Source organism: Scleropages formosus, chromosome 17 (genome assembly GCF_900964775.1).
Source record: "Scleropages formosus chromosome 17, fSclFor1.1, whole genome shotgun sequence".
NCBI lineage: Eukaryota > Metazoa > Chordata > Actinopteri > Osteoglossiformes > Osteoglossidae > Scleropages > Scleropages formosus.
This window is the reverse complement of record NC_041822.1, coordinates 9,022,883-9,050,867: the sequence shown is the minus strand read 5'-3', so window position 1 is coordinate 9,050,867 and position 27,985 is coordinate 9,022,883. Positions and strand designations below refer to the sequence as shown.

The 27,985-nt window shown below is 47.1% G+C and overlaps 1 protein-coding gene across 1 annotated transcript; it reads left to right on the top strand.

Annotated features, from left to right (window-relative positions):
• Positions 1-920: 920 nt before the first annotated feature.
• LOC108938392 (surfeit locus protein 4-like) lies at positions 921-8,482 on the top strand. The gene is made up of 6 exons (XM_018758938.2): positions 921-1,175; positions 6,428-6,614; positions 6,784-6,860; positions 6,956-6,999; positions 7,304-7,490; positions 8,085-8,482. Exons 1-6 carry the CDS (start codon positions 1,128-1,130, stop codon positions 8,349-8,351), a joined length of 810 nt encoding a protein of 269 aa, XP_018614454.1. The 5' UTR covers positions 921-1,127; the 3' UTR covers positions 8,352-8,482.
• The last annotated feature ends 19,503 nt before the right edge of the window (positions 8,483-27,985 follow it).

Below are 27,985 nucleotides of genomic sequence, written 5' to 3'. Positions count from 1 at the left end.
AGAGACAGGGGACATATTCCTGCAGTATTTCAGCAAAACTAATGTGTCCCCTCAATGTCTGTGCCCAACTCCTCTACTTCTAACCCTTCATAAAATGTCCCCCACACAGCGAAAATGTAGTTTCTAAAATACCATGTAACTTGTTTGGCAACGGGCTTATCATGAGTCAATCAATGTAACTGCAATTGTCATTTCACAGCAGGTGGAAAAGCAGTTGATAAGATACACCGGCTGTTTTTACTGCCCTGTTTATTTCATCCTGTGACAAGTTTCTAAAGAAAGAATTCATTCTCAGCGTCTCGCAGTTACTGCGCAGCGTTCAACCTTTCTTGCGCGCTTGTTCAATACAGAAGACGCTTTTCCCAAAGCGACGTACATCTTAGAGAACAAGTACAGAATTCATAATGTGGAAATCACAATCATACAAAATTGTGTACCATAAAATAAACAGTAAAAGAAAACCAGTTACATTATTATAACTAGTATTTTTTTTCCAAGTTTGCAGTGCAGTTGCTGCGCATACGGACCTCAGTTACCATGATTTAATGCACAAGTGATTATAAAATTGATGACCGCTACTGTCACTGACTAGCCTACCAGTTACTACTATCGCTCTCCCAATAACTCACTATCACTAAATACTGGCAGACACTACCATAAATGCCTTTGAACGCCACTGGCTGTCACTGTCACAACGACTACTACCCCTAACTTACTATCATTGTCACTGACTACCACTACTATCACTATCCATGACTGTCGGTGACTGCTATTGGCTGTCACTCACTTTCACTATCACTGCCACCATCAGGAACAATGCGATGACGGTGAAGGGCGGGGCTACAGGCTCGCGATCGCCCCCCCGCTGCCAGCGGCCGCGCGCCAAAGCTCTATCACCGGTCAGCATACGTGGCACGCAGCTGCCGCCGCCGCCTGAAGAGGGCACTCCCGAGCGTGACGCGAAGCATTGTGGGGTGGAGGCGGCTACCCCCGGTATTGTCGGACGGAGCGGGAGGTGTAGCGGTTGCAGGAGATCAGTGAGGACTTGGCGACGGAGGGAGAATCCATCAAACTGAGACGAAAAGTAAATTCGCACGAGGAGCGGTGTTGCGACGGAGTGGAGAGACATGGTGCGGAGTGATCTAATGAGCACCGCCGAGGACGTGGCGGACCAGGTAGGGGACCGGGCCCTGGCGGCCTGCACGCAGACCCGAGTCGTATATACGACCCCCACGGGAACTGGAGACGGGGATGGAGATAAGGAGAAACTGATCATTAAACGCGAACATAGTCGTCGACCACTTTCTATCGTGTGAGGTTCTGTTAGACACCGCACCGGCAGGACCGGTCCGTACGGTCCTCTCTTCTTGGCGGGCAACTGACAGTCTGAGTCTCCAGCGGAGGAATACCGTTACTAGATAGAGGGGCTGTCACTGGCCACGGTTGGGGTCTGCTGCAAAAAACTAACCGCAACTCTTAAACTACCCATGGCGTGGGTACCGTAGTTTACGGTGTTTTACATGTTTTTCCGTATTCTTGAGCGGCACATCGACATGATCCGATCGTTGGGTGACTGACTTCCATTGATTAATACGGGGCTGGTGGAGACTGCTGGTCTCATGGGTGGTGGACTACTTAACTTGTTGAGTCTGTGTACATTTAGCTCCTCTTAAAGATAACCTCATTGCCGCTTTTCCTCGCAATTTTATGTTGTCAGGCATAAGAAAACGCAGAGACAATTATTGTCACAATAATTGTCACAATATTCTCACGTTCTCTGCGGTCTGGAAATCATGTCTGAGATAAAATATAGCTATTATCATGTATGTGTCGATTTGTAATGAACTTATTATACCGACTTTAAGATTTATTCTAGTGAGTGCAGTGAAGAAGTTGTGAGATGTCGATGGCTTGTCTGACGAGAGCGGGATACGACCGTGGGCGCTCGCCTCTTTCGTCTCCAAAACAAAAGTCAGAAATTCATTTGATAATGTTTACTAGTTGTAACGACCGATAATCTCTTTATCTGCGGAACAAATAACTTATTTTGAAAGGGCCTTCTTTTGGTGTGCTCTTTCCGAAGGTCGTTGTTGTACAAATTTTTCTTATAGAAATGAAGGCAAGTCGCATCTTCTTTTGCCTGCTAAGTGCATGCTGTTTTTAATCCTCCACACTGTTCATTATAGTACCTAAATGTTGCAGTATGTTCAGAGGAACTAGGCAGTGATAATTATGACCTAAAAGCGTATGAACCACTTCGAAGTGTTCCTCTGTAGCAACAGAGCTCCTGTCAGCTAAGGCTGCTGACTTTCATGCTCATTTCCCCATTTCAGCAACATTATTTCTGAATCACACCTCATTTAATAGTCACAGACCTACTTTGGCATTACAAAGCACTTTTTAAGCACCTTAGAAAACTGATAGTTCTTTTACTGTGTTGTAATAGAAAGCAGGGCTGAGCCCAGTTCAAAGGCATGCAGGCCAGGCGTGTGCTCTGATTGGATGTCATGTCACATGGGCTGTAGCGCTCGTGGTACTTGTTGAAGCGTGATTGGCTAACTGCAGGCTTGCAGTGCTGATGTGGACTGTCTGTGTGGGAGGAGCCAAGGGAGGAAGGGAGGTGATCAGAACTCTGAGCTCATGGAGCTTGGTGGTGGTGGTAGAGCCCTAATTGTCAGGTTAATTCTCCATGCTCAGGTTCTGCTGAAATAAGATTAACTTCACTGATGCAGGCATTTTCCTTCTTACATCTTTAAAAGAAGTATTTTGTTGTGAGGAAATGTTTGTGTATTTGAAAATGAAATCATCTTTCCAGACAAGTGTGATCATTTTACATTTAAGTGTTCTGCAGAAGTGTATTTAGTTAAGGCTGTCCCCTTGTGACCTGTCATCCCTGGTTTGAATTGCTTTTGCTGTATCACCCTTGATGTTACTTTATACAGTGATTCTCCTACTGTTGAATTAGGTTAATTATTGTATGGTTATCTGTTGCAAGTATTCTTAGACGGATGTGTTGGATTAAGGCTAAAAATGTAGGCATCTTCCTGTAAGTGTGTAGAGTACTGAGATAAACCATGTGAATTATGCATGGCTGAGTTTGCACAGAGCAAATATGAGATTCAGCAATATTATTTTGCTTGATTGGCCACTGTGTATCAGGCTGTAAAAAAAAAAAATAAAAGCTGCTCTTTCAATCCAAAGTGTGATTAATGAAGCCCAACCTATTTTATTGTGATTGACATGTTTAATGGCTGTTGTTGCTCCTTTAATACAATTAGATTTGTGAATTAACAGTAAATAAATGCAATATTTTAGAGGAGGCAATAGGCTGTTTCAAGTGTCTGATTTGTCTCCAGGAAAATGAACATTATCTCTCCTTACATGTTTTACATTTATTCACTTATCAGACTCTTTCCTTTAAAGCGACTTACAATGAATACTATGTAGTGTTACTAGCCCACACACCTTATTCACCAAGGTGATTTACACTGCTAAATGCACTACTTACAATGGGTCACTAGTTCATACATCAGTGGAACACACTCTCTCTGTCACTCACACACTATGGGGGAACCTGAACAGCATGTCTTTGGACTGTGGGAGGAAACCTGAGCACCCAGAGGAAACCCACGCAGACATGGGGAGAACATGCAAACTCCACACAGACTGAGCGGGGATCAAACCCACATTCTCTTGCACCACCCAGGCGCTGTAAGACAGCAGCGCTACTCGCTGCATCACCGTGCCGGCCCGTTTTGTAAATGACCACAAGCTCTTATTGCCCAACACTTCCATTTTAGATGAAGCACACCACAGTGCTTTGTGATTATCACATTCTGATGCTTAGAAGTTAGTTTTTGCTGATTCCTGTATTTTTTTCCTCAGTGTTTAATGTTGTGGAAATTCCACCGTTTCAGTATAATTAATTAGACTTGTTTTGTGTGCTAGATGGGTGTGTGAAACAAGTGTGTGTGGCTGTGTATTTGAGCCCTGTCAGGAATTCTTGAGAAGGAAAACAGGGGAGCTCTGGTGAACATTAAACAAGTTCAGTGTTTGAAGAGCTGTCGCTTTGTTTGTATGATGAAAACAGTAGTGTGTGTCAATACCCCAAAAGGCTTAATGTCCACAATTGACTGTCGGTTGGACTACTATGGTAGTGACAAGATGTGGTATCCAGCCTTGCTGTGTCATACAAAGTGTGTTTAGGCACTGCACCAGCTCCAAAAACCACTGGGATTTATCTGGTTCCAAATTTACGGCATTTTAGTTGTACTCATAAAATGTGGGAAGCACAGTTTTGGGACCGAATGAAAAATGTTTCAATTATTAATAATGTAAATGCAGCCTAAGTTGCTTGATAATTGCTTCGACAATAACAATTATCTAGTGTGGACTTACTGAAAACACTTGTGTATTCAGTGCCAGTGTAACTTAATGCAGAATTCTTGCAAGTGTGATACAGATGCTCCTCGACTTGCGATGATTCGACTTAAGATTTTTAGACTTTACTACGGTAAGTTGGCAATAGACATTCAGTAGAAACTGTACTTTGAATTTTGATCCCCCCGGGAAAGTGACATGCGGTGTGATGCTCTCGCATGATTCTGGGCAGCGGCAGCGATCTGCATCTCCCAGTCTGCCACGTGTTGTGTTTCGTGCATCCATAGTGTCACAAAAAAGCCCATCTGTGTCTCCTGCTACTGGTGGGGGATAAAAAGCAGAGGGCAATTATTCTTGAGGAGAAACTCCAGATAATTGCTCAGCATGAAGGCGGCAAGCCCTTAATGGCCATCGCATGTGTTCTAACCTATGATGTTTGGTAGGTTAGGTGTATTAAATGCATTTTGACTTAAAATGAGTTTCAGAGAACGTAACCCAGTCGTAAATCGGGGACCACCTGTATTAATGGATAATCTGAGGTTGAGTACATTACCAGAAATGTAATGTGATCTAATGCAATGTTTTCCTACATTACATTTATTTGTTTTGCTGATGCTTTTCTCCAAAGTGACTTAGTGTTAAACTATAATTATTTACTGATTTATACAGCAGAGTAATTTTTACTAGAGCAATTTAGGGTAAGTACCTTGCTCTGGGGTACTACAGCAAAAGGTGGGATTTGAACAGTTTATGAGACTAAAGGCAGTAACTATAAGCAGTGCATTTTTTGCTGGTTTTATGTGTAAAATGTTAGATCACTGTCAAATTACATCAGGGTAATACTGGTAAGTGCAGAAGGTGCGTATAATTGAAAAACTAAGTGAAATTCAAGGTTGCTGCTTTGGTGACACTTTGTGATTTTAACTTGTTGGAAATTGTCAGGTCTGATTAGTGAAATTATAGGAAGTACAGAGGAGAAACAGAACCGGTACAGTTGCCTATGCGAACAGTGCCTTTTGCGTGTGTTCACATGTCTGCTGCATGTTGCTGAAGTCCGCAGTCGTGTAAATTTGGCTTCTTTTGGAGATGGCTCCCAGACTTGTGTTGTTAGTGTGAAGGAGATAGGGTTTTTAAAAAAAAAAAAAAAATCCCTGTGATCATATGCCTCCATTTTAGGTAAATCCATTTTCAGTGCAACTAATTGCATATCTCTTAAGACACTGGTATTTGAGCATCATCATGACCTAACTGTTGTGAGTGACAATGTTTTGGTCTTTTGTTGCAAAATTTACCTTTATTTAATAGATATGGCTTAACTTGTCTACCAGTGCCTTGTAGTTGTATCGCTGTAGCTTTAGGCTCGTATGCAACCATGCCTTTCTGCCCAAATGCATAGAAATTTGTGGAACTAACTCATTTATTTAGTTCTCCCAAGCAACTTACAATGTTAAGATAATTACAATTACTTAATGATTTATACAGCTAGGTAACTTGACTGGAGCAATTTAGGGTTACTGCCTTGTTCAGAGCTACTACAGCTGGAGGTGGGATTTGAACCTGCAGCTTTTGGATCCAAAGGCAGCAGCTCCAACCACTTTGCTACCTGCTATGCACTATGTTGATGCTCCAACTCATGTTGTATCAGTTACTATGTAGACCACCATAGATGGGGTGTTGATCATTGTCAGGTGTATACAAAAAGTTTTCTTTAATTTAAAAGGTTGGCAAACATGGCAACAGGTGTTGTCGCTCCTTCTGACCAGTTTATTAAGAAGGAGGAGATAACACTGAACATGCTGTTATCACTTGGGTACCTTTCTAGATAGCTTTTTCTAGGTTTGGAGCTTCCTGAAATGGGAAGTGTTTCTTATTGAAACATGTTGAGTCCAGTATTGTAAGTATTCTCTGTGTTGCACAATGGCCTAATAATGCAAGCATCATTCCTGCCTTCTATTATTTAGGTGCTTTATGTAGTAAGTATCTATTGCACATATTTTGTTGGAAATATCTAAACTGTATTGCTTACCTCTGTCTTTTTCCCTACTAGTTCCTGCGGGTGACAAAACAGTACCTGCCCCACCTGGCACGCTTGTGTCTGATCAGTACCTTTTTGGAGGATGGGATCCGAATGTGGTTCCAGTGGTACGAGCAGAGAGACTACATTGAGGCCACGTGGAATTGCGGGTACTTCCTGGCCACGTGCTTTGTTCTGCTCAACCTACTAGGACAGTTAGGTGAGCAAGGGGCCACTGGATGCAGGGCTGATGATGGGCTTCAGAGTAAACAGTAAGGTGGTGGATTGAAAGCCCTTCAAACGTTAACACATTTTTCTTTTTTTATTTCCCCCAACTGAAGTATGTCAATTAAAAAGCTAACGGATGTCTCCTCTATCTCTTTACACAGGTGGCTGTGTCCTCATCCTCAGCAGAAATTTTGTTCAGTATGCCTGCTTTGGTTTATTTGGAATCATAGCTCTACAGGTGATTTGTAGCTCTGAGATCTATGTTTTGCAATTTCTACTCACTTTTATGACTATCCTCTATGGTTACTTATCTGTATTTTCTTGTTCTTCTAGACTGTTGCCTACAGCATTTTGTGGGATCTTAAGTTTTTGATGAGGTGAGTCCTGGAGCTACTTTCACTGGCACTGAATTTCCCTGGCTGTTGTAAAACAGGCAATGCTACCAGCCCAGCGTTTTGCTTAGAGTAAAGGGTGTGATTCAGGCATTGATCTTAAAGCATCTCAGAACTGAGATCCTGTTCAAGATGGTGTAAACCTGTGTAACTTCAATTTGGTTATTTTTCCTTAGTTATATTTAACAAAGAGGAGGACTGCCCTAACATGTTTTTAGTTGTCTTTACCATTTCCTGCCTCCTATCCATTTCTTCTCCTTTCTCGCATTCCACCAACCCTTTCTTCCAGGAACCTGGCACTGGGTGGTGGACTACTGCTGCTCCTGGCAGAGTCAAGATCTGAGGGGAAGAGTATGTTTGCTGGGGTGCCCTCCATGGGCGAGAGTTCGCCCAAGCAGTACATGCAGCTGGGTGGTCGCGTGCTGTTGGTGCTCATGTTCATGACCCTACTGCATTTCGACACCAGCTTCTTCTCTGTGAGTGCCACACTCCTCCTGATCCTTCTTGCTGTGGGGAAAGGACCCAGCTATCTCTTGGCTCCTGTTAGAAAAGGGCCATAGTACTGTCCTGTACCACTGCCTCATGTAGGCTATGCTTTCTGTGTTAATTCCTCTTAATGTAATTGGTATATACTCCATAACTATAATATTCTCTGTAAATTAAGTATCATTGTAAAATAATCATTTTACAACTTTTCTGGAAAAATAATTCATATTTTGGGAATTCAATCTACAAGTTTAACTTAAGAAGACTGATAGTCATCCTGAACGTAAGCAATGTGGTCAGGGTATCCGTTGCGATTGAAAAGTCCTGTTTTTGAATCCCCGCTGTATAGTATCCTTTGAGCAAGGTACTTACCCTGAACTGCTCCAGTAAAAGACTTGGTAAACAAACATAACGTTCTAAGTCACTTCAGAGAACAGCATCAGCTAACTGAAAGGAATACTATTGTATTGTGTTCTGAAAATGTGCTCTGTACTTTGGGCAAAGTTGATTAAATAGTCACAGTGGTACACTTTGTAACGGTGATCCAGATGTGGTCCTTAAGTGTACGCTCCACTTCCATCCAGATCCTGCAGAACATGGTGGGTACGGCTCTTATCATCCTTGTGGCTGTCGGCTTCAAGACCAAGCTGGCCGCTCTGACTCTGGTGGTGTGGCTCTTTGCCATCAACGTGTACTTCAACGCATTCTGGACGGTACCAGCCTACAAGCCCATGCACGACTTCCTCAAGTATGACTTTTTTCAGACCATGTCGGTGATTGGGGGGTTGCTGCTGGTGGTGGCACTGGGGCCTGGGGGTGTGTCCATGGATGAGAAGAAGAAGGAGTGGTGAGTTCCATTTTCAGCCAGGAGGCGAGGACCCTGGCGTGCCTCTTCCAGCTGACTCCAGCCACCCCACCCCCTCACCCCCCCAACAGCTAAGGCCTCTCATTCACTTGCTTTCTGTCCTTTTTTTTTTTTTTTTTTTTTTTCTCCTCTCAACGGTTTTTTTTCTAAAAGCACTTTTTTATGAAATTTTTTTTTTTGTAATTTTTATCAAGATTTGGTCATTACTGGATTTTTTAAGCCTATATATAGGAGTATTTCATTGATTTCCCACGACAAAGTGACTTATTAAAACGTGTTAACAAAAAAAATTGGTTTGTGGGTCATACCTTGGAATTTTATGTTTTCCTTTTCTCTTAATGTATACCTCCCAGTGCCAATAGTTATACCAGCCCCTGAAACTAGTTACTGCGCACTAGTTTAGAAAAGAATTATGTTCACACAATACAGGGATAATGGCTGCTTTTGGTGTTACTTGAGTGAATGTAAATAGATATATATATACAGTAAATGTATTTGTTTTTATGGTTGTGCTTCAAATGCTTACTCTTTCAAAAATTAAGTTTTCTGCTTCGGTTACAAGAGAAGAGGAAACGTTATAAACTTTAGGCAAGTTTTTTTTTTTTTTTTTTTTTTCCTTCCTCCTTTCCCCCCCTCTTCTGTTGACCTCAAAATATAAATCCTTATTTTTCCCTGTTCAGTGTTGGACTTGGGGCCCCAAACTGCGCCTGTACGCCTCTCGTGCTCATCTTTGACCTCAGCGTTAGCATCATGTCCCTAGGGCACTGAATTACATGTTCTCACCCAGTATTTTGGGTCGCAAGTCCCACAGTAGCGCATATGCAGAATGCCTTAAATGGTAACAGGACACAAGGTTAGAATGGAGGCTGTGTGCAACTTATTTATAAGGAGGGGATGGTTCAAATAAATACAGCACAGCTGTGAAGCAGGAACTCTGAAGTTCTTTAATGGGAACTGTCTACATGTAAAACTACTTTAGAATAAAATGTTTAACAGCTGTCCTTCGCTCATCAGATCAGTTCAAAAACTGCTGAATTGCCATGTTTTACTAAGGAGCCAAAAAGGAGCATGTCTATGGTCCCCTGTAAATTATCACACTGTATTTTCACTAGATAAATACATACTCTTGTATTGGTTTACTATAATGTATTTTTGATCGTTTGTTTTTGAAAACGTAAAAGGAGAAAAATAAATTTGCTAAGTGGACATGAATATAAATGTCAGTTCATTTCGTTTCTTCCACTCCTTAGGGATTTCTGGTTGTACGCTCTGGTGCTCCCATCATGCGAACGAAGTGTTCAGCATCTCAGTGTCTTCCAGATAACAGGCATGAGTTCATCATGGCTCATCAGTAAACGTTTTCCCACACAGGCCTATTGATGCTAATGTCTTGCAGAACGCAAGGCCAGATGGCTACTTGCCTGGCAGGTCATCCGAAATTGGTCATACAGTTCAAAGTGCAATATTATGAATGTATATATGTCTTATTTATTAGAGATGTAGGATGTCCATATGTTTCTTGCATGCCTAATGAAATAGGCCTTAAATATTATGTATGCGTCCTCACATTAACATGTTGGGTGTGAATAATGAAATTGTGATGTGATTCTCACAAGGTGTTTAAAACATTTTATTAGCTATGAAGAATAAGCTGCATGAATAATAAAAGGGAGCAGAGTCTGATAGTTGAAAGAATAGGATATCACAGTTTATTCTTACTGGTAGTCAAGTATTTCATAGAAGACAAATTATTATGGCCACAAAAGGACTGTGCCAGTTGTGGATGTTCAGTGCAAAAGGAAGGTTATAAGAAGGAAACCTAAAAGATGTTCCCCACGTCATCTGAACTCTTAAGACCCAGAAAATGAAACGGAGCTAGGTACGTCCTTTCGCTGTGTGCCAAAACTTGGTTGAACTTCACAAGTATTTTCAGGTATCACTGCATTCCCTGCTTTTGTATGACCACTCTGCCAAAATTCTTGTTCTAAATACAAGCAGTATCCTCAGTGTATTTAAACAAAGGTTCATAAATCCTTCAGAAGTGTGAGATTGGCTACTGAGGAATGACATGTGCCTGATGGACCCCTAATTGCTTTAGGGACCTTAGTGAAGTACTGTAGTGTTGTCCTGCACTTGCTGAAAGACTGACGCCCTCTTGTGGACATGAATGAAAGTGTCAGTCTGACTAGTGCAGATTTAGGAGTGAACTGTGGTTTTGTCTGTAAAGAGTTAACCACCATCCTTCTATCTTTGTCCTGTACGTACTATGAAACCTTGCTGGGGGATATCAAGCAGCAGAGGGGTTAAAGGTCATTTGGTCCTCTTGGTTTTTATGCAACAGTCAGGCTGAAGAAAGGGGGCCAAGGGGGTGGGGTCATGGTCCTGTGCGTTGCTTCACTGCTGGAGCTTGGTCGGAACAAACGTGAATTGACAACGATGGTATCTTTGGGGACAGAGGCTGATCAAGGTGTATGTGGCTTGTTGTGGGTGGGTGGGTGGGTTTGTGGCTTGTGGCAATCATAGCGTTGTAGATGGGCATCTGGTGCCACAACTAAAGCCCCAGATTACGACCACTCGGTACAGTGGCCCCCTAAGTTGTGCCTCAGAGCCAACAGTAAATCCATACGCTTCATCGCCAACGTGCCGTAGTTGTGCAAAAGGTCCTTCTGGCCCTTGAACACGGAAATTTTGTAGAAATCCTGCGGTAACCAGATGGGGAAGTTCCCTATCTGACTGCTCTTCATCTTCAGCCCATCTTTCCATGTGGGCTTAAGACAAAGGTTCATGTACATCAAAGAAAATTCTTATATTATTTTTTACCTTGTCTTCTCAGATTCGTGTGAAGCATGTGTGTGTCAGCAGAGTAAGCTCCAAATACAAGCAAAATACTACAAGGCTCACACAGCAGGAAGACAAGTATTTTGGCTGACCAAAAATCATGCAAGTTTCGGTGCACACGTTGGACTGTTCAAGGAAATTTCTATCCTTCTGCCTTTTTTTGGTGAATATGGCTGTTGGCACTCAACAAAACAGCTTTCCCATCAATGTTCAATCTCCTTTCAAGCTACTTGGTTGCATTATATCAGTACAGTAGGCGTATATTTTGCTACCAAGGCATCACCGTACCTGTGTTTTGCCACATTCAAATCAGAATTCAGAAGTTCTGCAGTTGTTGCCCACAGGTTTTTTTTTTTTTTTTTCTTTCCTTTTTAAAAACTACCTATTGCTTCATACAAAGAATCCTTTGGCCTGTGGTTAAAGGATCCTGGTTCTTTTTCATAAGAAATCAAAAACAAAATTAATTAATGGGATATTCTCCCATGAAAGAGTTCCTCGCCTGCATTAGGGTTAGCAGGACCCACCCCTGGCCAGGCCTTGTGGAGCATTCTCTGGTGAGTGCCTGGGTGTTTCCAAAAACGGCTATGTGGAGTCGCCTTGCGGGCTCAACAGCAGCGAAGTCAGGTGTGGTAGTCGGGGCAGGACCTGTCGGGGGACAGGCAGAAACAGGACGGATCTAGATGGATTACTAACGCAACACAAACTGGTTTTCGGGACAGGGAGTCTCACCCCAGTTGTAATCATCTTGTTGTCAAGCTTGTGTGGGAGGCTGGAAAAAGAACAGACGACGGATAGCGAGTATTACATCCGCGCATGCCGTTAGCCCTGGAACCAGACTTGTGGATCAGGGATGGTCTCTCTCCTTCTCCGGTACCGTACTACGTGAGACACCCCAGCAAGCTGTGTTGGGGAGAAATTTGACAGTTGTGTGTAATGTGCAGAACATACCTGCAGAGTATTGAACCTTTCCGTAGATGGTGGATGCAGTGCTAGAGAGAGTGGCACCTATGGTCTCTGGCGTCCTGGGGGATTTCAGTCCACCCCTAGGTAACAACATAGACACTTGGATGGGCGGAAATGGGGAGATCAGCCTGTATGACCTTAATCCATGGACTGGTGATTCAACATGGTGTTTGTCATCACAAAGTTCATGGCAAGTATAGTGGTACCATGGTACCTCGGATCGAAAAGGTCAGCGGATCGACATCGCAAAGGTCATGTGCTGTTTGTCATGTGCTGTGATGCCATACTGTATGTTCCTGGTCCTCAGGTGAAGGTTGCTGCTGAGCTGTCATTTGTTCGCCCCGAGTGATGAGTTAGATCAGCAAAGGGGGACGGTCACGGGTTTTGGGTAGTGACCGAAGGAACAAGATCATGAGTACAAGCAGCAGAAGGAGGTCTCCCTGCAGGGCTCTCACTCTGTGACAGGATGCAGAGCTCAGTGGTCAGAGAGGCCTCAGAGTAGAACCCCTGCTCTTCCAGATGCACATCTGCGCGCGCACACACACACACACACACACACACACACTCTCACTCATTGACTGAAACCACTCGTTCCAGGCAGGGTCGCAGCGAACTGGAGCCTAACCTTGAGTGAGACTCGAACCCCAGACCCGTCAGAGAGCAGGACCCGGCCAAACCCGCTGCGCCGCTGTGCCCCCCCTCTGGGCATCTAGTTAGAATGCCTCCTGGGTACTTCCTCTGGGAGTCTTTCCCAGCCATTCTGTCCTGGGAGGAGGCCCTGGAAGAAACCCAGCATACACCTGAGAGGTTACATCTCCTCCACTGTCCGGCCTGCCAATATTTTGGGATCCCCAGAATTTGGAGGCTATTGCTGCAGAAGGGGAAGTATGGTCTGCCCAGGTCAGCTTCACCCTGCTATGACTCTCACCAGTATAAACATTTTGAGGATGGATGGATGGATTGATAAATAGAACACATTTTAGAAGAATCCATAGTGAGCGTTCCAAGCAGTCATATGTGACCATTAGGTGGTGTAGCGATTAAGATGGATGTGTTCGACTGCCTGTATTAATGACTAAATGGTTGTGACGTTGATTAGCATAGTCTCTTTGGACAAGGGCATCGGCTAAATGAAATAAATATTAATATGAATATTTGCGATGTATACCCAGACACCGGGTGTGTGAGCTGACTGCTCGGGTAGCGAGTTGTCGCGATTAAAGCAGTTAATGGCTCGAGGTGAACAGCTCTAGTGTGTCAGAGCCTCGACGAGGTCTGCAGCTCGGCAAAGGGATGCAGCACCGAAAACACACACTAGGTGTCATACAGCCGCTTTGGAGCCCTTTGCGTTCGCGTCTCCTGTCTGAAGGCGGATGGAGTAAATAAACACGTTTCCCCACTAAAGATTACAGCGGACGTTTCTTTGTATCACGCCGATGATCAGATGAGAGTGAATTACACGACCCCCTGTCCGTTCAGCACCGCTTTTTCCCGTAAACCCTCACATTCGCAATAAGGCTAAAATGAAAGAGATGCGGCGCAAAAGCAGAATGAAGGCAGTCCGGTTTCGTCGAAACGGGCGTTTTTCGTTGTTCCGAAGGCACCTCGTCTCATCTGCTTTTCGAAAAATGTGGTTTTGCGTGCGTGGTGGCGCAGCGGGTTCAGCCGGCGCCTGCTGTGTGGCAGGTCTGGGGTTCGAGTCCTGCTTGGGCTGCCTTGCAGTGGACTGGCGTCCCATCCGGGGTGTGTCCCCCTCCCCCTTCGGCCTTATGCCCGTGTTGCCGGGTTAGGCCCTAGTTCACCGGGACAAGTGGTTGCATGGGTGGATGGTTTTGTGTGTCTCTCTTACCCTCTCTCTAGGTGTGTTTTACTCAGATTTTAGAGCGTTGTTGCAGTTGGTGAGATGATACTTTATTATTGTATTCGGTTGTTCCAGTCATTTGATTTTTTGTTCCACTATATCTCCATTACACACGGGTTTTACATCTGTGTATAACACACACAAACTGGAACACACACATTTTCTGAACCGCTTGCAAGGAGCTGGAGCCTAACCCGGCAACACAGGGCGTAAGACTGGAAGGGGAGGGGACGCACCCAGGACAGGGCGCCAGTCCATCGCAAGGTACCCAAGCGGGACTCAAACCCCAGACCCACCGGAGAGCGGGACCCGGTCAACCCACTGCACCACCCCGTGCCCCCCTGGAACAACACATGACTGCTAATTGCTGAATATGTGTAATTTGGAGGGAGGTTAAGAAGTGATTAAGGAACCTGGCAGTTTGATTTAACGCACAGACACCATTTCCTTCTTTAGGAAGGTACTTAACCTTAGTTTCCTTGGTAACTACCGAGGGCTGTGAAAACGTGAGCTATGTAAATTGTTTTGCGCAAAGGTCTCCTTTAAGCCAGGGAAACAAAATAATATCGTTGATTACCGTGCAGACCAGAAACAAAAGTGTACGCGTTCTGCTTTATTTCCCATGTGCTGTGAAATATTCGCTGCAAGAACTTGCCATTTCGGTGTGGTGCAGGTTAGGCGTTTTAACATATAAATCAAAATTCTTTATGCAGTTTCACTCACGCTGGCCGAAACCGCTCGTTCCGTACGGAGTCGCTGGGAACCGGAGCCAACCCAGTAACACAGGGCGTAAGGCTGGAGGGGACGCACCCAGGACGGGACGCCAGTCCATCGCAAGGTACCCAAGCGGGACTCAAACCCCAGACCCACCGGAGAGCGGGACCCGGCAAAACCCGCTGTGCCACCGCACCCCCCTATGCAGCATGTTTTCCTGAAAATGCAAACCTGTGAATCTGATCCCGTCTATTGGCCTTAATCTACAAAAAGCGGTTAGTTAACATGCAGTTTTGCGTTATTTCGCTTTGCTTCCACTGCGCAGGGTGGACCTAGAGGCCGACGCGCTCGTTCTCCTTGACCCCCGGCCCATCCTGCAGGCCGCTCTTCACCGAGCGCCACCCGCAACGCGGCCCACGAAGAGCAGCCCTACACAGCGACACGGGGGAACGACCGACACGACACACAAACGGCTCCAAATGCGCTGGACGAGTAGGTTTCATCAAAGGCTGAAACAAGCGCGGACATTAGAACGACGCGTATTGCGAAGCGAGGGCCTTTCGCAAATCTTCTCGAAGCACTTTTTCTTATGGGAACAAGTGGGCTGCAGGCGTCCGAGGAACGGCAGCGGTTAAAGGGTTAAATCCTAAGTGGAACCGCTCTTGTGTCCCCGAACCTGGCACTTAAACTGAATTGCTTCTGTACATTTGCAGCTGTATCAACGAGTAAGCGTTCAATTGTAAAATATCTTTTCCTTTTCATGCGGCGCCCGTGGAGCAAAGTGTAGCGCTAATTGGAATGCCGATGAAAAAGCAAAGCGTATGTTAGTATGTATAACCCCCGTGACGTAAAAAGCAAAAATGTGGGAATGCTGTAAAAACAAAGTACTACCGTCCTTTTACCGCATTTCTATTTGCTTGGATTCAAAGCGTAAAATGAACGTTTTTAAATGTGTGTGTATAAGAAGAAATCGGCTCAACATCAGACACGGATGAAGGAATGCGTATCGATACTAAATATGTGAAATGGATAATAAAAGAGGGCGAATGTGAAGGGAAACGGCGCGGAGGCTCGCGGCCCCCCGGTGCGTCGGTTCTGCGCCGCTGACGCCGCGCGTTCCGTCCGTTTTCCGCCCGAAGGGCCGACTTGGACGCGTGTGAGGAAGCGGGGAACTTGAGCAAGACCCCAGCGTAGCTCCCTTGGTATCTGTGGGCAGCCAGTGTGGGAGATCCGTGCCGTCTCTCCAGGCGCGTCTTCCAGGGTTTCATCGTTTTCACATCCGTGGGTAACTCCGCCACGGACGCTCCCAAACCCGGCTGAGAAAGCAGGAGAGTTGGGTGGGGGGATAGCTACCCTACCTACGTCGTAAAAACCCAACAAGGAAACTTCAAGACATCTCAGCTCTTGGAGACAGGACAGAGATGCTTGGAGAGCCCTTGTTGGCGGCCTGTACCCCAGGAGGAGTGGAAGGCATTGATGATGGTGGTGGTGGTGATGATGATGATGATGATATCCATGCGTGGCAGGTAACCTGTTCCACAGCTTTTTTAATAATCTTTCTATTTGGCTGAATATTATCATTGTATGCTTTTCCTGCTTGTATGACAGCAGTTGTGATTGTTAGTCGGCGAAATGCTGTCTGAGGCCTCTGTGTGTATGAGTGTAGGGCTATGGAGGGCGGGGGGGGCGTTCAGCGAGTTCATCTTCAGGACAAGCTGTCTGGAATAACTCGTACCTTCGGCTCACCGCAGGGCGGGACGTTTTCCCTGTGTCCTGTGTGTCATCTAGTGGAGATGGGCTCTGCGACATCCTCCGTGTTGTGGGATGAGCATCTCGTGGCAGGTATTTCTTTGTCGGTAGATCCCGCTGCAGCTCGTTGACGCCTCGGAACTTCTCGACCCGTTTGAAGCGCCGCCGCTATTATGGGTGTTCATTTTTTCAGATAACTGGCTGCCGCATCAAGGCTTTTCCAAGAGCCTGCATGGAAAACATAGCTCACCATGTCGTTGGCGTGTTGTGGCGCAGTGTTCAAACCTGACAGTGATTCTGTAGGCTGGGTCCTTGTTCTCCTCCTCCTCCTCCTCCTCCTTCTTCTTCTTCTCCTCCTTCTTTCTTCTCGTTCTTCTCCTTCTTCTTGTTCTCCTCCTCCTTCTTCTTCTTGTTCGCCTCCTCCTCCTCCTCACTCTTCTCCTCCTTCTCCTCCTTCTTCTTGTTCTCCTCCTTCTCCTTTCTTCTTCTTCTCCTCCTCCTCCTCTTCCTTCTCCTCCTCCTCCTTCTCTTCCTTCTTCTCCTCCTCCTCACTCCTCCTTCTCTTTCTTCTCCTCCTCCTCCTCCTTCTCTTTCTTCTCCTTCTTCTTCTTCTCCTCCTCCTTCTTCTTCTTCTTCTTCTTCTTCTTCTTGTTCTTCTCCTCCTTCTTCTTCTTCTTCTTGTTCGCCTCCTCCTCCTCCTCACTCTTCTCCTCCTCCTCCTTCTTCTTGTTCTCCTCCTTCTCCTTCTTCTTCTCCTCCTCCTCCTCTTCCTTCTTCTCCTCCTCCTCCTTCTCTTCCTTCTTCTCCTCCTCCTCACTCCTCCTTCTCTTTCTTCTCCTCCTCCTCCTCCTTCTCTTTCTTCTCCTTCTTCTTCTTCTCCTCCTCCTTCTTCTTCTTGTTCTTCTCCTTCTTCTTCTTGTTCTTCTCCTCCTCCTCACTCTTCTCCTTCTTCTTCTTCTCCTTTTTCACCTCAACTTGAGGACCAGCTCATCTGTGCAGAGCAACAATCCCTGTGCCATGAGGAGTGCTCTCCTACTGTATGGTGCGTGTGCGCGTGCGTGTGCGCGTGCGTGTGCGCGCGCGGCTGCGGCTCCGTCTCGCTGTCGGCCCCCCTCCCCCACCACGTCAGCATGATGGAGACCGCGTAATTGTTTGAGGAGAAGTTCTGTTACTTTTAAAGTGCCCTCCTATACAAAAGAAGAGAAAGCGATGAGTACACCATTAACCTGTCTGGCTTCTGCTCCCCAGCCCCATTCATTTTGGCTCCTTTTTTTGTGAGCTGTGTGAAAATCAATAGCCATGTCACTTTGCCAGGTCCTCCCCAGTCTGAGCGCAACACAGTGGCCTTTGGGGAGCCACAATGGCTCAAAGGAAGGGCGGCAGCAGATAAAAACCGGAGTTCATCCGTTCCAGACGATATGAAAAGTGCGAGCTGCCTCGTTGGGTGTGTGTAAGTGTCGCTGTGGCAGAGCGCTCCGCTGCACGAACACACACTCCGGTGATCCCGGGCCCCCATGTCGGCATCGCTGGTCCTTCGACTCTGCGGCAGCAAGTTGCGCAGCCTGGCGGGAAGCTGCTTGCCAGCCCCAGGAGCACAGTGCACACTTTCCATCAAATATGTTCTGCAGTTATGTAAACTATAATGTTTGTGCGTCATTCATAATGCGTGAATACAGACACTTGTATGTGAAGGAAAAATTACAGACAGATTGATTTGAATCTTATTGTGTTTCCTCTAGAGTGGCTAAAGGTTATTGAGAATTAGTCTTTTCATTAATCGCATCGACCGTTTATAAATGACATCTATACTGTTAGTTATAATAAAATGTCTGTTAATGGTTATAGTTTTAAGTAGTAACATCAGAGTTGAAATAATACGTTTCTAATGTAATGGCTGAAAAGCATCAGTACGTTAAACTGTTTTTGAAGTTATACATAAATTTTATGAGGGAATATGAGTGCGCTTCATAGTTCTGCCTTCATTGTGGTCTTAAATCATTTCTCTTGTTTTTTTTGTGTCATTCACTAAATGTTGTGCGAAGGTAAACCTCGGATACATGGAAAAATGATGAAAAGCAAAAGGCGCAGATAAATTTTGTGTCATGTTTTGGCTTCCCACCAGAAATTCTGTTTGAGATTAACCAATAGAATTCCTCTTGAGCTCTTGAACTGTGCCAGAATGAAGTGAACAGCGCTGAATACGTGTGTCCTTGGGCAATTTATGCATGAACATATTCTCTGCAATGTCATTTTCTTTTATTTCCCCACATTCCATTATTCTATATCTCCTTTCATTTCAATGGCAACAATTTCGCTGAAGATCAGTGATGGTTTCTCGGCACCGGGTTTACTTTTTTCCTTTTAATTAAGAAAAGAGTGAAAAACTTTTGCGTTACTTCTTCTTGGAAAATATCTAAAGAAAAAAAAAAAAAAAAAAAAGTTCAACATTTAGACTTGCTCAGAGTGCGAAACCAACGCGTGTTAATCGCAGGTTCGTCCAGACACTGCAGTTGGTGTTTCCGACCACTAGGGGGCACTCGCAATATTTCGAAAACGCTGCGCTGCGCGACTCGGGAGTTACTGGTCACCGCAGCGCTTGCGCTCCGCAAGATGCTCGCGACACGGAGAATGCGATGGCACCAGTTTTTTTTTTTTTTTTTTTTTTTAATTCTAATTATTGTAATTGCAATAATGCTGCATTTTAACTCTGTTATTTATTCTTTCAAGTTATGTTGTCGGTTTTATACTTTTTTGGCTTTTTTTATATAATGTTCAAGACTATATATTCAAGGACTGCAAAGGCAGCAATAATAATATATTCAATATTAATATTTAATAATAATAATAAGAAGAAAAAAGAATTGTTGTTAGTAGTAATAGTAGTAGTATTACTATTATTATTAGTATTATTGTAAAATTGATAATATTGTGCGCATGGGTCAATACACATTTTTAGTAATACATCGGAGCAAACCGGTTCAACTGCAGACAAACTCCTCCAGTGTATCAGGAACACCCGTCTTTAGATATGGATAATTACTTTTGTTTTTCTGGATCACTTTCCCATTTAAGGCTACAGTCTTACAACTGTGTGCGTGTTTGCGTGTGCAAGTGTATTTGTTTACGGGTGCGCCTCTGTCAAAGCTTTTTCCGTTAAAGGCCGTACGCTGAGAAGCTTTAAGTTCATCGGTAGAAAGACCTGTGGCAGAGTAATCATTTTCCACTCACAGGCAAGATTCATTATTTCCCAATTTTTCTCCCATGTCCCGCTGATCAAGTATGTGGGATTATGCCTGTCCCGTATAACAGCCGATAATCGCCTCTCCCCCCGCTGCGCCGGCACAGTGGCTCCCTTTTCATCCACTTTAGTCTCTCGCTCTCCTTTTTTCCCTTTAATACACTGTACGGCTCCGCGCTTAACTTTCTTCACCTTCGAATTATCCCGCACTGACCCTCGGAGCATAAATTCCAACAATGGACAAAACAGGAATTTCTCTGCGGCTAGAGACTCATCAACCGGGCCTTTTAAAAAGTTTAAAAAATCAATTCCCCTGATTGATTCTTGAAGTAAATTAGACATTTCTTTCCGTACGAAGGAGCAACGCGTCTCTGTCCGCTGACCTTCACCTGTGCGGGCCTCAATATTTGCTCCTCGACACTGTAAAAACGTCCAAGGAATCAATGGTTGCAGAAAAGAAACTCAACAATATATAATATTTTTGAGTAGAACCATGTAAGTTGAGGGGATTGATGTTCCATTTCCGCGCAAACGCTTTTCTGCATGTGCCTCCATTGCGGCCGACGCATCGGTACCGGCCAAGCGAAAGAAGTCATTTCAAACCCCGACGTGCGTGTGGACGACCGATTAATTCGAGTCCATTACGCTTGAACGGTGCTCCACGTATTTGCGGAGAAAAGGGTTTCGTCGCTGTAGCGCCCTGGCCGTCGAGCGCTGTTTATGTCCTCTGCTGGCATTCTGCTGCTCTGCCTTTTCTGCGCTCGCCCCCGACGGTGGCCTTTGTGACGCCCTCCTGTTTCACGATCCCAGGGGCTCGCGGTCTCTGCCTCGGGGCTCATTGAGGCCCAATTGGTCTCTGAAGGAAACATATTAGCCTGTAAACAAATAATTTAGAGAGTGTCCCACTCAGGAGGACAATGGACAGAGTGAAAGGGGAGCAGGGTGACGGGGGAACAGCGCCGTGGGTCAGTACACCCCCCTCCTCGCTCCCTACCCCCACGCACACACACCAAGCCTCCTCTCAAGGGACGAGGCCCACGGGCTGCCCGCTCCACTGAGTCTGATGAAACACGCTCCATGCGCCACCTGGGGGGGGGACGGGCTTCTCGCACAGGGACGGCAAAAACGCCGAGAGCTCCGCCATCCACCATCCAGCACTGCCTTCTCACGATTGCCGGGTCTTGTCGGTGCGGTTTCGCTCTACGATCTCCTGGCTTCGAGCGTGTGCCGGCAGAGCCCCGGCGCGGCGGCGGGTCGACCGTGGGGTCATCGCGGAGGAGCCTGCCGCTCCGAGGCCCGACGGTCTTCTCCTCTCGCTGACGTGCTTCTGAAAATTTTCGCTGGAACGTGCACGTCAAATACATCATCGGTGAGATGCCGCGGCAAAAGCTCTGGTTTCACCAGTCATGCCTAAAAATGAACTCCTTTAACATATGGGTACGTGTGTGTGGGAGTGTATGTTCAAGGTCGTACACTGATTTATTAAATCCATCACTTGTTTATGTAAATATAGGGGGGTCCGGTGGTGCAGCGGGTTTGGCCTGGGCCTGCCCTCTGGTGGGTCTGGGGTTGGAGTCCCGCTTGGGGCGCCTTGCGATGGAGTGGCGTCCCGTCCTGGGTGTGTCCCTTCCCCCTCCGGCCTTGTACTCTGTGTTGCCGGGTTAGGCTCCAGTTCGCCACGACCCCGCTTGGGACAGGTGGTTTCAGACTGTGCGGGTGTGTGTGTGTGTGTGTTTAGTCCAAACTCGAGATCCACATGGCAACATGTATGTCAGTGTCAGCATCTGGTAAAGAACACCGGCAAAAGACCTGATTTTTAGCCACCAAATATTCCCATCAATCATTTTTTCCACCTTGAGTACAATCCCAGTTAATTCAAGTGTGTGCTTTTCATAAAAATATTTAGTAAGCATGATGAGATTTTTTTTTTTTCCCCTCTTCCTCTCCTGTGAACAACAGATGGCTGTGCCTCGTCAACTGTGTCACGAAAACACGTAAGAAATGTACGCGTGAAAGTATGCAAGGAGACGTGCTTTATTTCTGGAGCTAATGTGCACGTGTTGCACCGACAGGAATAAGTTGCATTAACAGTTGTCCGGATCAGAAGTGGATGATGAGCAAAACGGTTGAGGAATTTTGATTTTGACATTGGTTTTAAATTACTGTGAGACATGTTGATTCGCAAATAGATATTTGTCGCAGCTACATAACTACTTAGACTGTCATGTACCTTGTTTTGTAGTAAAACCTCTTTTAGCACATGCATTTATATTACATGTGCTGCAATGCATTGGGACATCATCTCTGATGTAATTTTGGCTCGCTGGGTGTTTTGGGTCTTTCAGCATCGGACACCCTTGGCAAGTGTCCCCGTCGGGGCTGATCACACCCCAACCTGTGTCCAGGCCACATGTCCAGGCCACATATCCAACCACCTTAAACCCGCAGCTCAGTCCTTCTGATCCACAATCACGTAGATGCCATTTCCACAGCCTCGGTAACAACCGTTACATCCTCCCTCCTCCGACTACCCGTGATACCCAAAACCCTGTACAGTGGCATCCCAGCCTGCAGCCCCTCAGCCTACACCGACGGGCACAAACCTTGCCCTATGGCCTTTTGAGTAACACGGCTCCACCGGTTCCTCGCGCTTCATCGTCGTCGTTTCATTTGCCACATTCATAGGTTCTTCTCAAGAGACTGCAAACTCCTGCAAGATGACTTGTCTAGAAGTTTCTGGAAGCAACAAGATACCTGGCCTGGGAGATGCATCTGGGCCAGCGGATGGAAACATTAGCTGCCTACCTTTGCCAGCCATCAGGTGCCAGTCTCGTGCCATTACCAGGAGGCCTGAAGTGGTGCTGGGCGCAGATTTCACTCTTTCACCTTCCTATAACATGCGCTATGGCCTGCGCCTGTTTCGCCACTGACGGCTCTACCCACCCACAGATTCTGCTGCTGCTTTGAGCACCTCGATGGGGCGCCGGAGATAGCAGCCCTCGCTCAGCGCTTTCGGACGGATGCTGAGGACACGCTTCCGTCATGTCCTCCTTGACCGTAATAGGTATGATGGAGAATCTGCTTTTTGCCGGCTATACAGGTTGGAAGCACTGAGCAGCACGTCACACGCTGTCTAGATCAAGAACTGAACACATTGAACTTGGTACAATCATTTCTTAAGTACTTTCCTTCCCTCTTGCAATCATACATGATTTTAGACCGACTTCACACATTCCTGTGAACACAGGAGTTTAGTCTTTAAATGTCTAATAATAGTCACTGTTATTTATCTGTTTTCCTAAATTTAAATTTGGATTTTCTGGGCAGTTTAAGAATGCTACCATAAAATTAATTGAGTAAGATAATTGCAGGAGATGTTAACACTTTAACAGGATTTTTCTTGTGATTTTGAGGTATGTGATCGGTAAGCGGGGGGCACGGCGGCACAGCGGGTTTGACTGGGTCCTGCTCTCTGGTGGGTCTGGGGTTCGAGTCCCACTTGGGGTGTCTTGCGATGGACCGGCGTCCCGTCCTGGGTGTGTCCCATTCCCCTCCATCCTTGCACCCTGTGTTGCCGGGTCAGGCTCCGGCTCACCGCGACCCTGCTTGGGACAAGTGGTTTTGGACTCTCTCTGTGTGTGTGTGTGTGTGTGTGTGTGTGAGATCGGTGAGCTGTGTGAGCTGTGTGTCCCGCTGGCAGGTCAATCCACATATAACTCTAAGTTCTTGCAAAAGACCAGCACACCCTTAACATCCTGAGGCTCAGAGAAAGTCATTTCAGAAAGCAGAGGCTGATCATTACAAAGATGTATTTCCCGTAAACAATGGGACCCTTGTTCTTTTCGCAACCACTTAAAAGTATAAATGCCGCCCGGTCGGTCAGGGATCAGACCGCCATCTGGGAGATTTGGACGGGTTTTGCAAGGCGAGAGAGACGAGTTCCGCTTGCTCGCGAAATCCTCGGGAGCACAAAATACCGTCTTGCTTCTGCAAGTTTCACGACGTGCCGGAATGCAGACGGAAGCCTGAGCGATGGGACACCGGCAACCGTTCGATATCGTCAAAATTCCGGGGCGCGAGATGTTGACGGATATGGACAAACGAGAACCGGGCTCTCTGCGATTTTACACGAGCGAGCGCATCTAGTGGGGCGCAACCGAGTCCCGATCCCGACCTACCGCCAAGCCTTTTATTCGGCGCGCGCGCACATTGCGACCCTCCCGGTGCACGCTTTCGTCCGGAGCTGTCCCCCCCACCCCGTTCGCTCCGTTTTCTATCTCGTGCGCGGGCCGCCAGGCGGTCCTCCGCCCGCGGCCGCGTTTCCCACGCGTTCTCGTTCGACTTCAGGCGCTCCGCAAAAGGGCGCTTCAGAAGAGAGGGTAGCGAAGATTCAGAAGCGTGTCCAATCGAAGAGAAGCGAGCGGCGCTCGGGCGGGCCGGAGAGCGGAGCCGCACGGGTCGGAGGTCAAAACAAGGTGGCCCGGTCACCCCTCCGGCCTCAAAACAAAGTTGTCCGTCAGCCTTTTTCTGCTTCCCCGCTCGGTGTCCGGAAGCGCGCGGGCCTGGGAAGAGCCAGGGACGCACAGTCGCTAACTTGTCATCAAAAGGAGCCCTGGTAATTTCCAATTTCATGGGAGTCAGCGTAGGGGCGAAGGCGATTAGGCCCAGCTGGGGCTCTCGTGTACCCACTTTCCAGGGCCCATTGTTTTGTTTCTTTAGTTCGCCCCTGCCGCAGGCTGCAGTCTGGGAGGGATGCTCTGAGCCGTGACACCGTGACACCAAAATGTCACCAGCAACTGTAAACTACAAAGGCGGCCGTCAGAGCGATGAGGCTCCCGGGGGACCTCCGCCGCGGAGACTGCCGAGTCCCCAAAAAGGCCTCGAGTTGAGGAGGTGAACTAGAGCCCTACGGTTCCGCCCAGTTGTCCCAAAAGTGTCCTTCTGCTGTCTTCTCTTGGAAGCTATTTCATCCAGCTTTCAGCGACGGTTATATTTCCCAGAAACTCTTGCTCGTTCTTTCGCCGCGCTGGGTTCTCGGTAGGTTTGGCGCTTGACTCGGTGCATGGTGTCATTGCTCATTTAAAACAAGAACGGCCACTGTGACATCGGTCGGAACTGGAAAAAAAGTATAATTTTGCCCGATGAGGTTCGGTGGGGGGGCGCGGAGGCGCAGCGGGTTTGGCCGCGTCCTGCTCTCCGGTGGGTCTGGGGTTCACGTCCCGCTGGGGGTGCCTTGCGATGGACTGGCGTCCCGTCCTGGGTGTGTCCCCTCCCCCTCCGGCCTCGCGCCCCGTGTTCCCGGGTTAGGTTCCGGCTCGCCGCGACCCCGTTCGGGACAAACGGCTTCGGCCGGTGTGTGGGTGTGCGTGTGAGAGAGATGCAGTGGCTCACGTTCCAGATCACGCGTTAAGCGCGATATGTATACAGGTGCTTTCGTACAACATTTTGGAGCCAGCAGCCTATGTGCTTAGGTCACATGGGCCAAGGAAATCCTCGGCACGGTCGAGTTGCGGCCCCGTCGAAGTCATAATGTGCTAACACGCTTTTTATGAAAGAGCAGCTTTGAAACGGTGAGGTCATAAAAAAAAAAAATCCAGTGGAACTTGCAATATTCTAAAATGCGAAATGAATTACAGAGATTAACAGGAGGCTCATCTCTCAGCCATTGAAAGACAGGTGATTACGTGACGGAACCGATCGTAGGGCTGCGATGACATACGTTCCCTGACTGGGCTTGAGCCAAGCTGCAGCCTCTCTCTCAGGTAGGGACAGGACCATCTACTCCGCTGTCCTGTCTCCGCTGCTCAACTGGTCGCAGCCCAGTGACCGTGTGACAGTAATGACTGAGGTTTAAAGGCATCTCTCGACAACAAATCACAGACCCCCCCCCCCCCACGAAGCATCGTTTCCTCTTGCCTTCCTCCAAAAATGAAAAGTAACGTTTTACCTCAATTTTGGCTTTAGATAAACACAAGGGCCTCTTTGATGAGGGCTAGGTCACTTCGTTGGCGTTGGAGCGGAGGGAAGGGAAGGGAAGGATGACCAGGGCGCAGAGAACAAAGGCCCCAGTGTCAGAGAGGAAATGAGCCCAACCTGCCGGCGCTCTTCCATTGTTGGCCCCCGAGGGGCGCGTGTCCAGGGGCCGTGAGCCGCGTGTTCGGGGCTCTGCCGGAGATGCTCAGCGCACTTAATCAACTCGTTTCACGCAGCCGCTCGCATACCTTCACGATCATTTGCAGCCTATTCATCTTTCTGTTTTGGCCATTATTTCAGGTTTATAGTGACATTGCAATAGAGACTAACCTAATGTCACTATTGATTGGGAAAAGCGCACGTTACCCTTAATTAAATATTTTTTCAGAATTTCGAAGACAAATTTCCTGAGTAAAGTTATGAGGTTTTTTTTTTTTATCATCGTTTCTGTTTCAATCTGCATGATTTTGTGAACTTAAAAATTAAAACATGCATAGGAAATGTAAGCGAAATTGCATTGCGGGATTGGTTTTTAAAAATTGCACATGTGCAACGTACGCAGCTGGAATATTACAGCGCCGCAAACCATTAGTGAACCAACGGATAGCTTTTGTGTTCAAATCGGGTTTCGGATACAGACGACTGTTCATTTTAGACGAGCGCTTATTTGTAACTGTGAATAAATTCTATGTATTTCCCTAACGTGCATATTTTCCATTACGCGTAGTCAGGATGCGAGCCATTTGAACCCGACAAGAGTGAAAACTTTGCTTCCCGACATTCTTATTGATGATTTCTCCTCCGGGGTTCGTTTCTTCTCGGTAGCCCTCGGATAGGAAACGTTGTCAGCGTGTTCCGTTAAAACGTGTGAACTTGGTCTGCGAGCATATACATTCGTACACGGACTCGCCGGTCAAAGCGTACGTTGCATTTCCATTTTTCCCCATCTACACTTGTCACACGTACTAATCGTCTCGGAGCGAGAGGCCGGGATCTGAGACGCGTCAATTCAAGTGCTGTTTTCACCTCGATGGAAGAACGGGTTTTTACCTCGACGCTTTTCTCTCGCCGCTCGCGTCTCCCCGCCTCGCTCCCGTCCCGTTCCGTCTCGGTCTTTTCCGCCTCTTTCCTTCTCCCTCCTCTCCCTTCGTGGCCGTCTCCTCCTTTCGGCCCTCTCGGGGACTCAATTGAAAGGCAATGAGGCAGCTAATGCGCAGAAAGATAGAAATTTACTTGCTTTAAGTTCATGCGGCAGCCCTTTCTCAAAGAGCGCATTCAGCTGCCCGGAGCACAACAATATGGGGCGATTGAATAAAGGCTGCAAGTGGGCTCTGTGCGGCAACATGATGGTTCAGTTCACGGCCCATTTGCCTCCAATGCTCCCCTCTTTCTCTCCTGCATATTTTTATCTTTTCCCCCCTTTCAGGATGACATCTCTGGGCCAGGCCCTCCTGCGGGGAGGTCTAAATGAAATGCATTGATACAGGCACAAGAAACAATTTGTCTCTTGAACTGCTTCATGTATTTAAAAACGAGGCAGAGAAGGGAGACGCGGAAGCCGGAGAGGAGAAGGCGGCGGAGCGTTATCGGGGAATGCTGATAGACTCTTCTTCGCGCGTCCGCTCGAGCGTGCCCGCCGAGCTCTCGGCTCCGGCCTTTCCGTCCGGATCGTTTCCGCTAGCGGGACGGTTCTTCCGTGCGGGAGTCGGCGGCCTGTTGCGAAAAGTCTGCTCGGCGGTCCTTAGAACAGCTAGCTCGTCTAAGCACGTTCCCGCGGACGCGGGCAGGCGTCAGGGCTCGCGAGGCGACGTGCGGTCAGCGGCACGCGGTGCACGCAGGTGGGGCCCGGGGGAGCGGAGGACCCCGGGAGAGGTCTTGGAACGGCGATCGGAGCCGTACCTCGCCGCTCCCGGCCTCCGGCGCCGAGGACGAACGGAGCGATTCGTGGCGGCTTGCGTTACCCATGTAATCGGGGGCGACGTCAGGCCGCGCGGTGCTCGGCGGTGCTCCGCGGTCACTTCGCCGCACTCTCATTTTCGCCTTGTTTTGCGGTTGGGTGCCGAGGCGGAAAGGGAAGAGGAGCCTCAAAGTCAATTTCGGTGTTTAGTTAAAAGGAAAGAAAAGATTGGACTCCCTTCGGACATATGCATGCGGAGATTAGTTATCGTATCACAATTTGTCTGGTAAAGGTTTCCATTTAAATGCGCCTGCTGGTTATTTTGCATAGCTCCCCTGCAATTTGTCTCAGCTCAGGAGACATTGGCTGCCATTTCCTCCTAATGCT